The sequence below is a fragment of the Helianthus annuus genome, chromosome 4 (assembly GCF_002127325.2).
Source record: "Helianthus annuus cultivar XRQ/B chromosome 4, HanXRQr2.0-SUNRISE, whole genome shotgun sequence".
NCBI lineage: Eukaryota > Viridiplantae > Streptophyta > Magnoliopsida > Asterales > Asteraceae > Helianthus > Helianthus annuus.
The window spans coordinates 165,462,622-165,475,934 of NC_035436.2; the positions used below are offsets into that span (position 1 = coordinate 165,462,622).

General features: G+C 42.3%; 1 protein-coding gene and 1 long non-coding RNA gene across 2 annotated transcripts; one reads left to right on the plus strand and one right to left on the minus strand.

The window, feature by feature from the left end:
• LOC110937172 lies at window positions 1-1,213 on the plus strand. Its single transcript, XR_002590615.2, has 2 exons — window positions 1-392; window positions 817-1,213. It is a non-coding gene; the product is annotated as an uncharacterized LOC110937172 (long non-coding RNA).
• A 3,258-nt stretch (window positions 1,214-4,471) lies between these two features.
• LOC110933845 lies at window positions 4,472-6,229 on the minus strand. Its single transcript, XM_022177048.1, has 2 exons — window positions 5,817-6,229; window positions 4,472-5,687 (listed from the first exon to the last, which is right to left on the minus strand). Exons 1-2 carry the CDS (start codon window positions 6,227-6,229, stop codon window positions 4,472-4,474), a joined length of 1,629 nt encoding a protein of 542 aa, XP_022032740.1.
• Between the last annotated feature and the right edge of the window lie 7,084 nt (window positions 6,230-13,313).

Below are 13,313 nucleotides of genomic sequence, written 5' to 3' on the forward strand. Positions count from 1 at the left end.
GGGTTTCAAAAGTCTTCTTTTTGAAACATATTGTTATAAGGTATTGAATCTTGAGATCACAAACAATACTTCAACAACCGTTCAGAACAGCCGCCTCAAACACAGAGATTGGAGAAATTTCACCAGTGAGTCAGAACTTAATCGCCGGAGAGATTGCCAGAAAACGGGCTGTTTACCGGCGAAAATAGAGCGGTTTTCCGGTGGTAATAGAGAGAGAAAAAGAAACAGATGTAGGACAGTGGATCTCCAAAAAACTGTCATCTCCAGCGACGGTTAAACAGCCGGAGATCGGAGGAACCGCGTCGTCTCTGCCAGTGAATGTGACGGACTGGTTGAAGATGATAGCAGCGCCGGTTAACCGGTGACTTGAATAGCCGGAGGAAGGTTTTCGGGTAAGAGTTTTGTGTGCGGCGGCAGTGACCGCCGTTGGGTATCATCGATCGATTCATTTATTAGTTTTCGGGTAAAATTTGTTTCAGTAAGAACAAATCAAAGGGAAATCCTATTTGTTCTAACTAAGATCCCATATGGACAAATCTATTATGGGTATTTTGAACTAGATGGAAAAAAATAGTTCTGTTGTTCCAAAGGACTAAATCCGAAATCCCATTTTAAGAATCGTTTGAAGAATGTGCCCTTTATTTATTTATTTATTTATTTATTTATTTTTGTCTATAAAAAAATTGCCAACAGCAGAAGGGTTTTGAAAAAAAAATTAGGATTTATCTATCCTTTGGAGACATAAATCGATACCGTAATAAAAATAACATGGAAACATATTGAACGCTTAGTAAATATTGTGATAATGTGTACCAGGATGTGATGAACATGTGACGAACTGATCAATTTCTGAAGCGCAATACAAGTGCGGATGAATCGGATAACGTGGTTAGCGGCGTGAAACAACTACCAATTTTTCTTCTTCTTCTTTTTGTGAATGATGAAAAGAGAGGATTGAAATCTACAATGAATAGAGCAAATCGTGCTGATAACATGATATAAAACCACTGGGAAATCTGTATTGAATCTTCCATCTATTATTCCATATGATACAAAAGTGACACATCTAAATAACAACATACAATAGTATATATAACGTACGTATGTTAACTGTCAAAACAGTTATGAGAGGTTAATTGCCAAGGCAGTTACAAGGGGTGTTTTGTATATCTGTTTTATGACACAAACAATCAAATAACGCGTACTTTTGATCCACTGCATCTAATTAACATGAATTGTCCATTTCTGTTACCAAACCACCAAAACTAGTAACTAAGAATACAAAAAAACTGCTCTTTTTTTTTTTTTTTTAAAAGAATTCAAAAACCCTTGCCTTCTCATTAATTATAAACAAATATATATAGGTTACAATGAAATCTCCTCATATTGAGGAGAGATATACATCAATAATTTCCTATTATATACAATTATCTATTACACCCCCGCAGTCGAAGCTAGAGGAGGCCGAATGCTGAGACTGGATCGAAAATCATCAAATAATACTTTAGGTAAACCTTTCGTGAATATGTCAGCGACTTGAAAACGCGTGGGGATGTGTAGGATCCGAACTAAACCACGTTGAACCAGGTCACGAACAAAATGAATATCCAGTTCTATGTGTTTGGTACTGAGGAAACACTAGATAAACGACCGGAATCGAAATATCTAGGTGGTTTGGATCTGCATAAAGGGGGGTTGTTCTCTCTCGTTTGATTCGATGTTACCGATCTTCTCCGATAAACTCTGCAAAACAAAGCACCATTAGCGTCGTCAAGGGGAGAAAAGGGTTATTTCCTTGACCCGACTCCGGCGTGAGAATAAGTATGTGTTTATAAAGAAGAAGAAGAAGAAGAAGAAGAAGAAGAAGAACAAGAAGTATTGAAGAAGTGTGTGTAACTTAAATTTCATACCTGAATTGTTCTCATATTTATAGCCGAGAGTTTTTGGGCGGGAAAACCCATTGGTGAAAAGTTAACGGAAGATGCTATCCCTGTAAGCGGTTACATTTCCTTCCGTTAAGTTTCTTGATCCGTCGTGAGTGCACACGGATCGTGACTTAGATCTATGGCCAGGGGTTTGCCACGTGGAAAGTGATCAAGTGGAGGTTTCTCTCCAATTACATGCCATCATTGTGACTTTAGGGGAGTCTGGGATGGTGACACGTGGCCAGACGGTTATAACCGTCTGGTGGTGCACATTTGGGTCCTTCTAGAAGATCACTGCTGTAATCTGGTGTGACTCCTTATCGTGTGGAGTCAGCTTAAATAAATCCCAAGTCTGGGTATTTATTCAGCGGGAGGTGTTTATCTCAGGAATTTCATCCTTTGCTTATGGAGGAAAGCGCAAGGACTTATGATTTCCTTTGGGCGTGCGAGTTTTGTCTGCTATCCGTCTTTTAAGCCTTCTTTGTAGGACCAGCGCGCGGCCGCGCAAGGTCAAAAAAGGGCTGAGAGACGAGGTTGTAGTATGGTCCTAAGTGCTTGTCACAAAGTTTTTAGGACCTTACCCCTTCAAGTGCCCCCAGTCTAGTGTTGCTCTTATGCAAGTAAGTGGAGCACTGGACTTATGAGAGGAAAATGCTTTTGGGGCGCGAAAGTTGGGAATCTTCTATAAGAAGATTTCTTTCCTTTGCTCTTTGAATATCTTTCGACCTTCGGATGGATGAACAGTTTGGAAAAGATATTTATATCTTTTCTTGAATTATCATTTTCTTGAAAAAGAGTTTGTAATTATGAGCTTACGATATCTGACGTCATTTTCTTTAAGTTCTGTTGACTCTTTGTCTTCTGATTTAACTGTGGTTCCTTGGAATTTGAGTGGACCCTGTCAGGAGTTTTAAATGAGACGTGATAGTTGCAGTGGCAGCGCCGTTAAGACGGCTTTGATTTGACACTCAATCATCATACTTCTTATCTCAGTATTGCTGCTTTGGTCTATATATTTATTTTGGGTATAATACTCTTCTCCTAATTTTGGAAAAATGGAGGACGATGGTCAAATTCGATGGATGAGACTTTCCGATGTCTTGAAGGTGCTCGATGCTGCTGATGGTTTGTTATTACTTTCCAAACCGGTGACTATTCCTGCTTCTGAAGATGAAAAGGTCGAGAATGCAAATCGTCGAGAAGCTCCTGAAGACCGGCTCCGTCTTCGCCTTGAAGATGACAATAATGGTGGAGTTACCCGGTTATCGGCACATCTCGTGACTGAATCTTTTCCGGTTGGTTGGAGGGGGAGTTCATCGATTGTTTACCAACGTCGTCGTCGTGTTGCTCTTCCTGCTGCTGTTGAAGATGATGAAGAGGATGTCAATCCTTTGATTGTGGATCCTCGCCCCTTGTCTGAGTATGGTGAGGTTCTTTATACTATGTATGAAGTGTTGGATCAGCTCTCCTAGGTTGTTTGTGTTGTAGCCGGTACTACTTTTATTTTTAAGGAACACTTGCTGTGTTCTTTGTAAATTTTTGCTTTAAAGTGCTTTCTGTTGCACTTGATAATGTAAATTTTTGATGCACTTTGTGCATGCTAGCTTTGGTTGCTTTCAGTTAGGGTTTGGATTACAATATGTTGCATATGTTTAATTGCTTTGAATAGGTAGAGCGAATGAGGATGGTATTGTGCTCATGTGTGAACGTTTGTTTAAAAATGCGGGAGGTTGTGCCCTTTTTAAACTGTTCATGAGGTGTACAATTTTTACCATATTGTTTTCGCGTATACCAAAAGAATTATATGGAATTTGTAACAAACAGTAAATAAGTAAAGATGATACTTGTATTAATTGGGCGCAAGGCCGATAATACAAAGGATAATAAAGAGATACATTGCTTGTGTACTTAGATTTTTGTGGGAAGGTTTGACTTATATGTAACACCTGCGCAACTGTTGCGCGTTCCAGGTGCGGGGAACTAGCGTCCCATCAAGTCGCTTTAGGGTGTACGCCCCCTTGCCTAAGACCTCATTGATGATGTATGGTCCCTCCCATTTTGGCGCTAATTTGCCTGGTTTTTCCGCGTTGGAGGCTTCATTGTCGCACAAGACTAAGTCACCAGGAACAAATGTGCACACGCGGACGTGTGCGTTGTAGTATCTTTCGAGTTTGGATTTGTACCTTGCTTTTGCGACGGCGGCATTCTCGCGCCTTTCTTCGAGAAGGTCCAAGTCCATTCTTCGTTCCTTCTCATTGTTTTGTTTTTCTAAGGCGAGCATGTGCGGTGATGGGAGACCAATTTCAGCTGGAATTACCGCTTCAGAGCCGTAGACAAGACGGAATGGGGGTTCTCCTGTGCTAGTCTTTGGCATGGTACGGTGGGCCCATAAGATGCTTTGGGAGTTCATCAACCCATCCTCTGCGCGTTGTCCCAAGTCGCGCTTTGATGCCGTCGACTATTTGCTTGTTAATACTCTCGACTTGGCCATTTTCTTGTGGGTGTGCCACGGAAGCAAAGCTGTGCTCGATCTTCATTTCCTTGAATCATTTCTGAAAGTCTTCTGAGGCAAAATTGGTGCCGTTGTCGGAGATGATGCACAATGGTAATCCGAATCTGCAAATAATATATTCCCATATAAATTTGCGAATTACCATTGCTGTTGTGGAGGCTAGTGCCTTGGCTTCAACCCATTTTGTGAAATAGTCGACTGCTACAATGATGAATTTTACTGCGCCTGGCGCGTCAGGAAATGGGCCAACGAGATCGATGCCCCATTGTTGGAAAGGCCAGGCGGAAGTGACCGGTACGAGTGGATTTTTTGGTTGAAGTGTTTTTGGTGCATGGCGTTGACAAGCTGTGCATCTCCGTAATAATTCTACTGCGTCCACGTGCATTCCCGGCCAATAGTATCCTGCGCTCATTATTTTTGCCACAACCATGCGCGGCCCTGCGTGTATTCCGCATAATCCCTCATGGATTTCTCGGACCAAGTATTGCGCATCTGTTTTGTCGACACAACGTAGCAATGGTCCCATAAATGACTTTCGGTACAGAACGCCATCCGCCATTTCATAGTTTATTGCCTTGTGTTGGAGTTTTCGAGCTTCTGCCTTTCTTTCTGGGAGTTTCCCATGTTGAAGGTATAAAATGATCGGAGAGATCCAGGCCGGATTCCCGATTTCTATAACGTTCACTTGTTTGAGATGAACAGAAGGATTGGATAATACCTCGATGCGCACTTCTTTTGCTAAGTGCTTGAAGCTGGTGGCTGCCAATTTGCTTAGTGCATCTGCGTGCTTGTTTTCGCTTCTGTTTATATGGTTAACCTTGAACGTCTGAAATTGGCTGATTAATATCCGCGCTTGTTCAAGGTATAACGCCATGGCTTCTCCTTTTGCATCATAGTGCCCGTTAACCTGCTCGGCCACTAGTTTTGAATCAACGTTAGCTTCAAGGTTTCTTGCCCCCATTTTAAGCGCTAAGAGGAGACCTGCTAAGAACGCTTCATGCTCTGCTTCGTTGTTTGTGCTTCGGAAATCCAGGCGTATGGCATAGGTAAGTTCGTGATCATCAGGACTGACTAATCGAAGACCTGCGCCTCCTCCGTCGTCATTGGAAGCTCCATCTGTGTGTAGAGTCCAGACTCTATCGTCGAAAACAGGAACAGGGTTCTGGATTGCTTCGCACTCTTGAACTTTGTTGATGGGAACTTCTGTGGAAAAGTCCGCTAAAACTTGCCCTTTGATTGCTGGTCTTGGTCTGTACAGGATATTGTATCCTCCCAGCTCGATAGCCCATTTAGCCAATCATCCCGCTACGTCGGGTTTGGATAAGATTTGACCTAAATGATAATTGGTGAGAACTGTGATGACGTGTCCTGAGAAATACCGACGTAAGCGCCTTGATGCATGTACTAATGCTAGGACCAGTTTTTCTATCATTGAGTAGCGGGTTTCTGGTCCGGTGAGCATCTTGCTTATATAGTAAATTGGAGTTTGAACATTTTCTCTCTCCACCATTAATACTGCACCAACCGCTACTTCCGCAACAGATAAATATAAGATCAGTGGTTCTTTTTCTCGTGGTGCTGTTAGTGTTGGTAACTGAATTAGACATTCCTTCATTTGTTTGAAGGCTGCTTCTGCTTCTGGTGTCCATTGGAAGTGGGTTTTCTTGGCGCAGTTTCGTAGTGTACTGATGAATGGGTAAAATTTTGCCGCATGATTTGCCAAGAATCTATTCAAGGTTGCTAAGCGTCTGGCGAGTCTTTGCATTTCTTTTATTGTTGCAGGTGATGGCATTAGCTGTATGGCCTGCACTTTTTCTGGATTTATTTTAAATCCATCTCGTGTAACTATGAAACCCAGAAATTCCCTTCTTCCATCCTGAAGGAACATTTCGTTGGGTTAAGCTTTAAGTTTACACTGCGCAATGAGTCGAATGTGCGTTGAATGTTTGCCAACATTGTTTCTTCCTCATGACTCATGATGACGAGGTCATCCATGTAGAACTCGATTGTTTTACCAATGTCTCCTCTGAAGACTGTGTCCATTAATCGTTGGTACGTTGCGCCTGCGTTGCGCAAGCCGAAGGGCATTTTTTTGTAACAGAAGATGCCCTTGTCTGTGTGGAATGCAGTCTTATCCTTGTCTTCTTCTTTCATTTGGACCTGATGATAACCCTTGTAACAATCGAGGAAACACTTCCATCGAAATGATGCTAGAGAGTCGACTTTTTTGTCTATCTCAGGAAGCGCATAGCAATCTTTTGGGCATGCTTTCTTCAGGTCTTTGAAGTCGACGCACATTCTCCATCCGCCACTGTGTTTTTGTACCATTACTGGGTTGGCAACCCATGTATGGTATTGAACCTCGCGCAAGATTCCAGCATTAAGTAGCTCTGTTACTTGCTCGTCCATGGCTTTTGCCTTTTCTTCGCTAAAGCTGCGTCTCCCCTGTGCAACAGGTTCTGCTGAGGGTCGGATGTTCAGACAATGTTGAGCTACGTCGCGCGGAACTCCAGTCATGTATGTTGGGCACCAGGCGAATATGTCTTTATTATTGGACAACAATTCTTTTAATTATAGTCGTGTTGCTGGTGAAATGGCGTGGCCAAGCAGGATGGTCTGTTCTGGATAATTGTTTTTCAGAACCCATTTCTCCGGCTCGTTTGGTGTTGAGGGTTTGGCCACCTTTGCTGGTGGCTCGTCATCCACATACATGACTTCCTTGCTTGAGTATAAGATTGTTACTCTGGTTTCTGTTGGAAATCCGCATGCAGCATGTCGGATAGAAGTGATCATGCTGAATTCTCTTTGTGACCTTCTGCCGAGCAGGACATCATGGCGTGATGTTGCCGGCATGACCATGAAATTCACTGTGACTGTTCGCGAATGCTCGCCATCAGATAAAGTCACAGGAAAAGCTATTTGCCCTAATAGGAATATAGCTTCATTACAAAATCCGGTGAGAGGGAAATCCACCGGTTCTAGACGTGCTTTGTCTTCTGGATCAAGCTGTTTGAAGCATTGCTCATATATGATGTGCATCGAGCTTCCCGGATCTATAAACATATAGTCCGTACGGTAATGGCCGAAGATGCCAGTAATAATTATTGGTCGTTCTTCCTGAGGGCCTCCGGGAACAACAGGAAATACGACTTGCTGTTCCCTCCACTGTTGATCATGGTGTCGTTTGTTTGTCCTCCGTGAACAACAGCAATTTGGCATCTGTCGAACCAGTATTCTGGGGCTCTTTCTATGAACTGATTTGAGGAACTATTTTCGTCTGAGTGACTTTTACTTTTGTTAATCCCCATGATTCCGTCGATTTGATTATTCTGGGTTGTAGAACCCTTGAATTCAGGTCGAGGATTTGATGGGTGTGATGATGAATTCTTTGTCATGAAAAAATAGAGGATGAAGAAAACTGAATCAAAACGAGATAAAACTGGTAGAATAGAGAAAACCGGTGGGCGCCAACGAAGAAACACTAGATAAACGACCGGAATCGAAATATCTAGGGGGTTTTGATCTGCATAAAGGGGGGTTGTTCTCTCTCATTTGATTCGATGTTACCGATCTTCTTCTCCGATAAACTCTGCAAAACAAAGCACCGTTAGCCACGTCAAGGGGAGAAAAGGGTTCTCTCCTTGACCCGACTCCGGCGTGAGAATAAGTATGTGTTTATGAAGAAGAAGAAGAAGTATTGAAGAAGTGTGTGTAACTTAAATTTCATACCTGAATTGTTCTCATATTTATAGCCGAGAGTTTTTGGGCGGGAAAACCCGTTGGTGAAAAGTTAACGGAAGATGCTATCCCCGTAAGCGATTACATTTCCTTCCGTTAAGTTTCTTGATCCGTCGTGAGTGCACACGGATCGTGACTTAGATCTATGGCTAGGGGTTTGCCATGTGGAAAGTGATCAAGTGGAGGTTTCTCTCCAATTACATGCCATCATTGTGACTTTAGGGGAGTCTTGGATGGTGATACGTGGCCAGACGGTTATAACCGTCTGGTGGTGCACGATTGGGTCCTTCTAGAAGATCACTGTTGTAATCTGGTGTGACTCCTTATCGTGTGGAGTCAGCTTAAATAAATCCCAAGTCTGGGTATTTATTCAGCGGGAGGTGTTTATCTCAGGAATTTCATCCTTTGCTTATGGAGTAAAGCGCAAGGACTTATGATTTCCTTTGGGCGCGTGAGTCTTGTCTGCTATCCGTCTTTTAAGCCTTCTTTGTAGGACCAGCGCGCGACCGCGCAAGGTCAAAAAAGGGCTGAGAGACGAGTTTGTAGTATGGTCCTAAGTGCTTGTCACAAAGTTTTTAGGACCTTACCCCTTCAGGTACGTTGATGCTGAACGGGGTTCTAGGATAGATAGATTGCACTGATATTATCACAATATACCAGACTAGCGGTGGTTAATGGCCTGTGTAATTCCAGCAAAAGATTGCGAAGCCAACAAATTTCCGCAACTACATTATCAACCCCCCGATATTCGGCCTCCGCACTGGACCGAGAAATAACTGATTGACGTTTAGACGACCATGAGATAATATTAGGGCCTAAGTAAATGCAATGACCTGAGGTAGACCGCCGGGTATCCGGACACCCCGCCCAATCTGCGTCAGTGTATGCCAGTAAAGAGAAATCAGTAGAGGCACCGATAGTTAGTCCGTGAGAGGAGGTGCCTTGAAGATATCGAATAATTCTTTTAAGAGCATTCCAATGATCCACTTTCGGTGCATGCATGTACACACACACCTGTTGAACTGCATAACAAATGTCGGGTCTCGTGAATGTTAAATATTGGAGAGCTCCCACAAGACTACGATACAACGTCGGGTCTTCATAGTCGGCACCCGAGGTCAAACCAATTTGGGTTTGGTATTGTCACACCCCGATTTCCACGTGTCTCACCGGTGGGCCCGGTGGGGGATTTCCGTGACGTAGTTGGCAACATTATAGTCAAACCACACAATATATATGAATGCACAGCGGAAGCAATAAGGTAATGTATTTCAACATTTAGTGTAATATCAGTGTATCACCATTGTTGAAACAATAATCCGCAGGGGATCAAATAATAATAACAAAAAGTATTGTTCAACAGACTTCAGGCATCTTAAGCTTGCGAAACTTCTAATGATGCTAAGGAGAAATCCCAGCCAATTACGCCTAGTACCTGCATTTAGTCTTTTTGGGGAAAATACGTTAGTTTACACTGGTAAATACATTCAACAGACACTTTTGTAAAATGTTTAATAAAATTGGTTTAAATGCTCAAGGCACAAACTCTTTATAACTTGGGATAATTTATAATCAAATCTTGTAAAGAATTACATGTTACTATGCGTTTGGTCGCCCGAGTCGTATCGGGTTAAAGTTTAATAGGGGGGGGGGGGGGGGTTATTGCACGGACCTCCCGGCCGCTGGAGTGATCCCACTCCACAAGCTAGCAACGTCCCAATGCTGCCTAGCGGTGAATACCCCATCCCGAGCTGAGTCCGTTTCCCTCTGGGAAGAAGGTGGCAGAATACCCCCTGCCTGGACTCGAACCCGGGTCTCTGTGAAGAGTAGAGGTGGGACTGGCCAACTGGGACACACCACATAGTGTAAAACCGTGGCGGGTAACCAACGGCTACACTTTTATAGTTATAGACATAATGCCGGGTGTACGCCTACACCGGGATGTCGAGGTCGTGGCCATTCATAAATGCTGCCAAGGATATCCGGGACATGGTCATTAAGCCCCCAAAGGCTTTATGCCAACAAAACAATTTTTAAACGGGTCACATTGATAATACCCAACTACTAATGAGTTGGGGTCAATTGCCCGACCAAGCGGTATTTTAGATACCGTAACCCAAGCCCGTATAACGGAAAATAAGTTAAAAGTATTTACCTTTGCAAGTATAATCCTTAATTGAGTAAATCACATATAGCTTTTACTGGTCTCCTATTCTGGAACGAAGGTTTTAAAATAACCTATTAGAATCCTAACGGGTCTTTATATTTGCCGTAGCCTAGACCGGTTAGTTTCAAAGTATAGTTACGGTCTAATCGCGTGAAAGGCGAAAACCGTGAATGGAGTGTGATTTTGACCCAACAAGTTTGAAGACTTGTTTTATATGGGTATAATAATCATACTCTGGATTTTGGGGTCCAAACAATATGGTTTGACCCGTTTCGGCTAATTTATGTAAACTAGTTACATAAGCCGAACCGTGTGCGCAAAAGGCGCAACGGGTAACCGAAAGAGTCCTACACTGTTTTCCTAAGTCAACATGCCTTAAAGAGGTTGTGGTATCAGTAGGATACCTTCCGTAATGCCCGTAACGAGTTTAAGTTAATATTATGCCCCGTAGGGGTATTTCGGTCTTTTTAAAGATTATAAAAGAGGTTTTAGAGTTCTACAGGAAATCTGAGTTTCCCGAACAGTTTATAAAGTCTAATATACATTATTTATTATTTAAAATCAGTAGCAACTGGAATCGGGTCAAAAGACCTTGTAGAACTCAAGTTATGGCCGAAAAGGGTATATTCGGTATTTACCGAACCGTTGCCATAACCGCAGGTTATGAGCAGGTTAAAAATAATTAAAAATCTTTAAAAATCTCAAAATATTATTTTACAACAGTGAGTAAAAGGGTTGGCATCGAAATCTGGGTTTAGATAGGCGTTATGCTAATTGCGCTATTTAATTACTAAGGTTTCGCAATTTGCGCTATTTAGCATAACTCATATTCTGGACCTCGGATTGTCGTGAAATTTTAGGGACATGCTTAGAAATCAGTAACCAAGGTTATGATCCTTTCACATGTCCGAAATTCTCGTTTTAATTTAAAAAGGGCGTTACGGTCAACTTTTAAGCATTTAACGGAAATGTGTAAACGACTCGGACAAACATTGAACCGGTCACAGAGGGTTTTACCATCATGTAACCTGGTCCTAAGAGAGTCCTAAGGCATATCTATTTCAAACTTTAACGGGTCAGAACTGAAGTCAATGCAAAAGTCAAACTTTTGCGACTTTCGGCTCCGAACCGGGTCAAAACAATAAATGGTCGGATCAAACAAGCTTAGACTAGTTTATATACTTATTATCATGTTTTATGAGTGTTCAAACATGTTACATATCATCTACATTACAGATTATGCAAGAAATCGCAAAATGACACTTATGTTGACTTTTTCTAAGCACGTTTGACTCGACATTTGGTCTACTTAGAGTGGGAATCAGAGGGTGCCCTTTTAGGGGTTTAATGCCCACATGATCACCATCATATAACTATCTTTGATTCAACAAACCACTGGACCATTCGTGATTTATCGCAAAGTCAATCGTTAATTACGACGGATTGACTTTTAGGCTAAAACTATTGAAAAATGAAACCACAAAGGGTTAGGAAACTTACAGAAGCTTGGTGCACGAATTAGGATGCTAGAAGAAAGCTTTGGAGCTCCAGAAGTGAGTTAGAATGCAGGTTTGAGGTGTGATTCATTAGTGTGCAATGTAGTGCCTTTTATAGTGGATTTCCAAGCACAAGATCACAACTCAACCTACAAGGGAGCATGGATGATCAGCAGGTGGCCCTGGGTGCTAGGGGGCATGTAGAGGGCGCCCATGCTTCAATTAATGCAGCAATGATCGTTCACAAGCTCAAATCATGCATCTGTCCAAAGTTTCTACATCTGGGTGGTTCACGCGGCCCGCATTAGATTTCATGCAGCTTGTACGCGGGCCGCATGAATCTTCATGTCAGACGCGTATCCACAGATGGCTCGCGGCCCGCTTCAACTTATGTGTTTCACTCAGGCGGGCCGCCTGAGGCCTTTTTTCAAAGATTTTTAAATCTTTTGTAATGATTAACCGAATCTTTGTAATTAATAACCTGACCTTTCGGGTTTGAAGGGGTAACTTTGCGATTTGGCCCTCGGTTAATTACAATTAAGGGTCTCGTGTCTTTTACCCGCACTGTCAAGTCCTCGGTTAATTTAATTACTATCCGGAAAGCCTTAACTTTCATTGTTGACGCTCTTAACCCCTCTCGTACGAATTTGATCATAACTTTCTCGTTTTAAAACGAACTTCGTGAAATTTATATAGTACATTCTAGTGAGCGTATTTTACTGTTACAAAGCCTCGGGTTCGTCAAAGGGTCACTCAGAGGTATAATTAAACATGTTGACACAGTTAACACCCTGAAGCTTGTAATCTCTCACTTTCTTCCGCGTTTCGCTTCCGTACGATCCATGATTTATTCGTTTGAAGGTACGAGCATCGTTTAGGGTTACTATACAATATATTCACCCTTTGTTGACATTTATAACCCTCGAATTTACATACTTTCAAGGTTTCTCAACTTTAGTCCTTTATTTAATATCTAATGCCACGTGTAAACAAATGACACGTGTTAACACATTATTGGACACAAAATTTCGAGGTGTTACATCCTCACCCCCTTAAAATAAATCTCGACCTGAGATTTACTCGAACAAATAAGGGTATTTCTCTTTCATCGTGGCTTCAAGTTCCCACGTGAATTCGGGACCTCGACGGGCATCCCACTTGACCTTTACTATAGGTACATGCTTCCTTCGAAGCTTCTTCACCTGTCGATCTTCAATCGACAAAGGGTTCTCCACAAATTTCAAGCTCTCATCTATATGCACATCTGTATGTGGGATCACCGATGATTCATCAGCGAAGCACTTCTTTAGATTGCAGATGTGGAACACATTATGAATTCCATTGAGCTCCTCCGGTAAGTTTAGCTTATAGGCAACTGACCCGACCCGTTCGATAACCTCAAAAGGTCCTATGTATCTCGGGCTTAGTTTGCCTTTCTTACCGAAACGCATCACCCCCTTCCAGGGTGATACTTT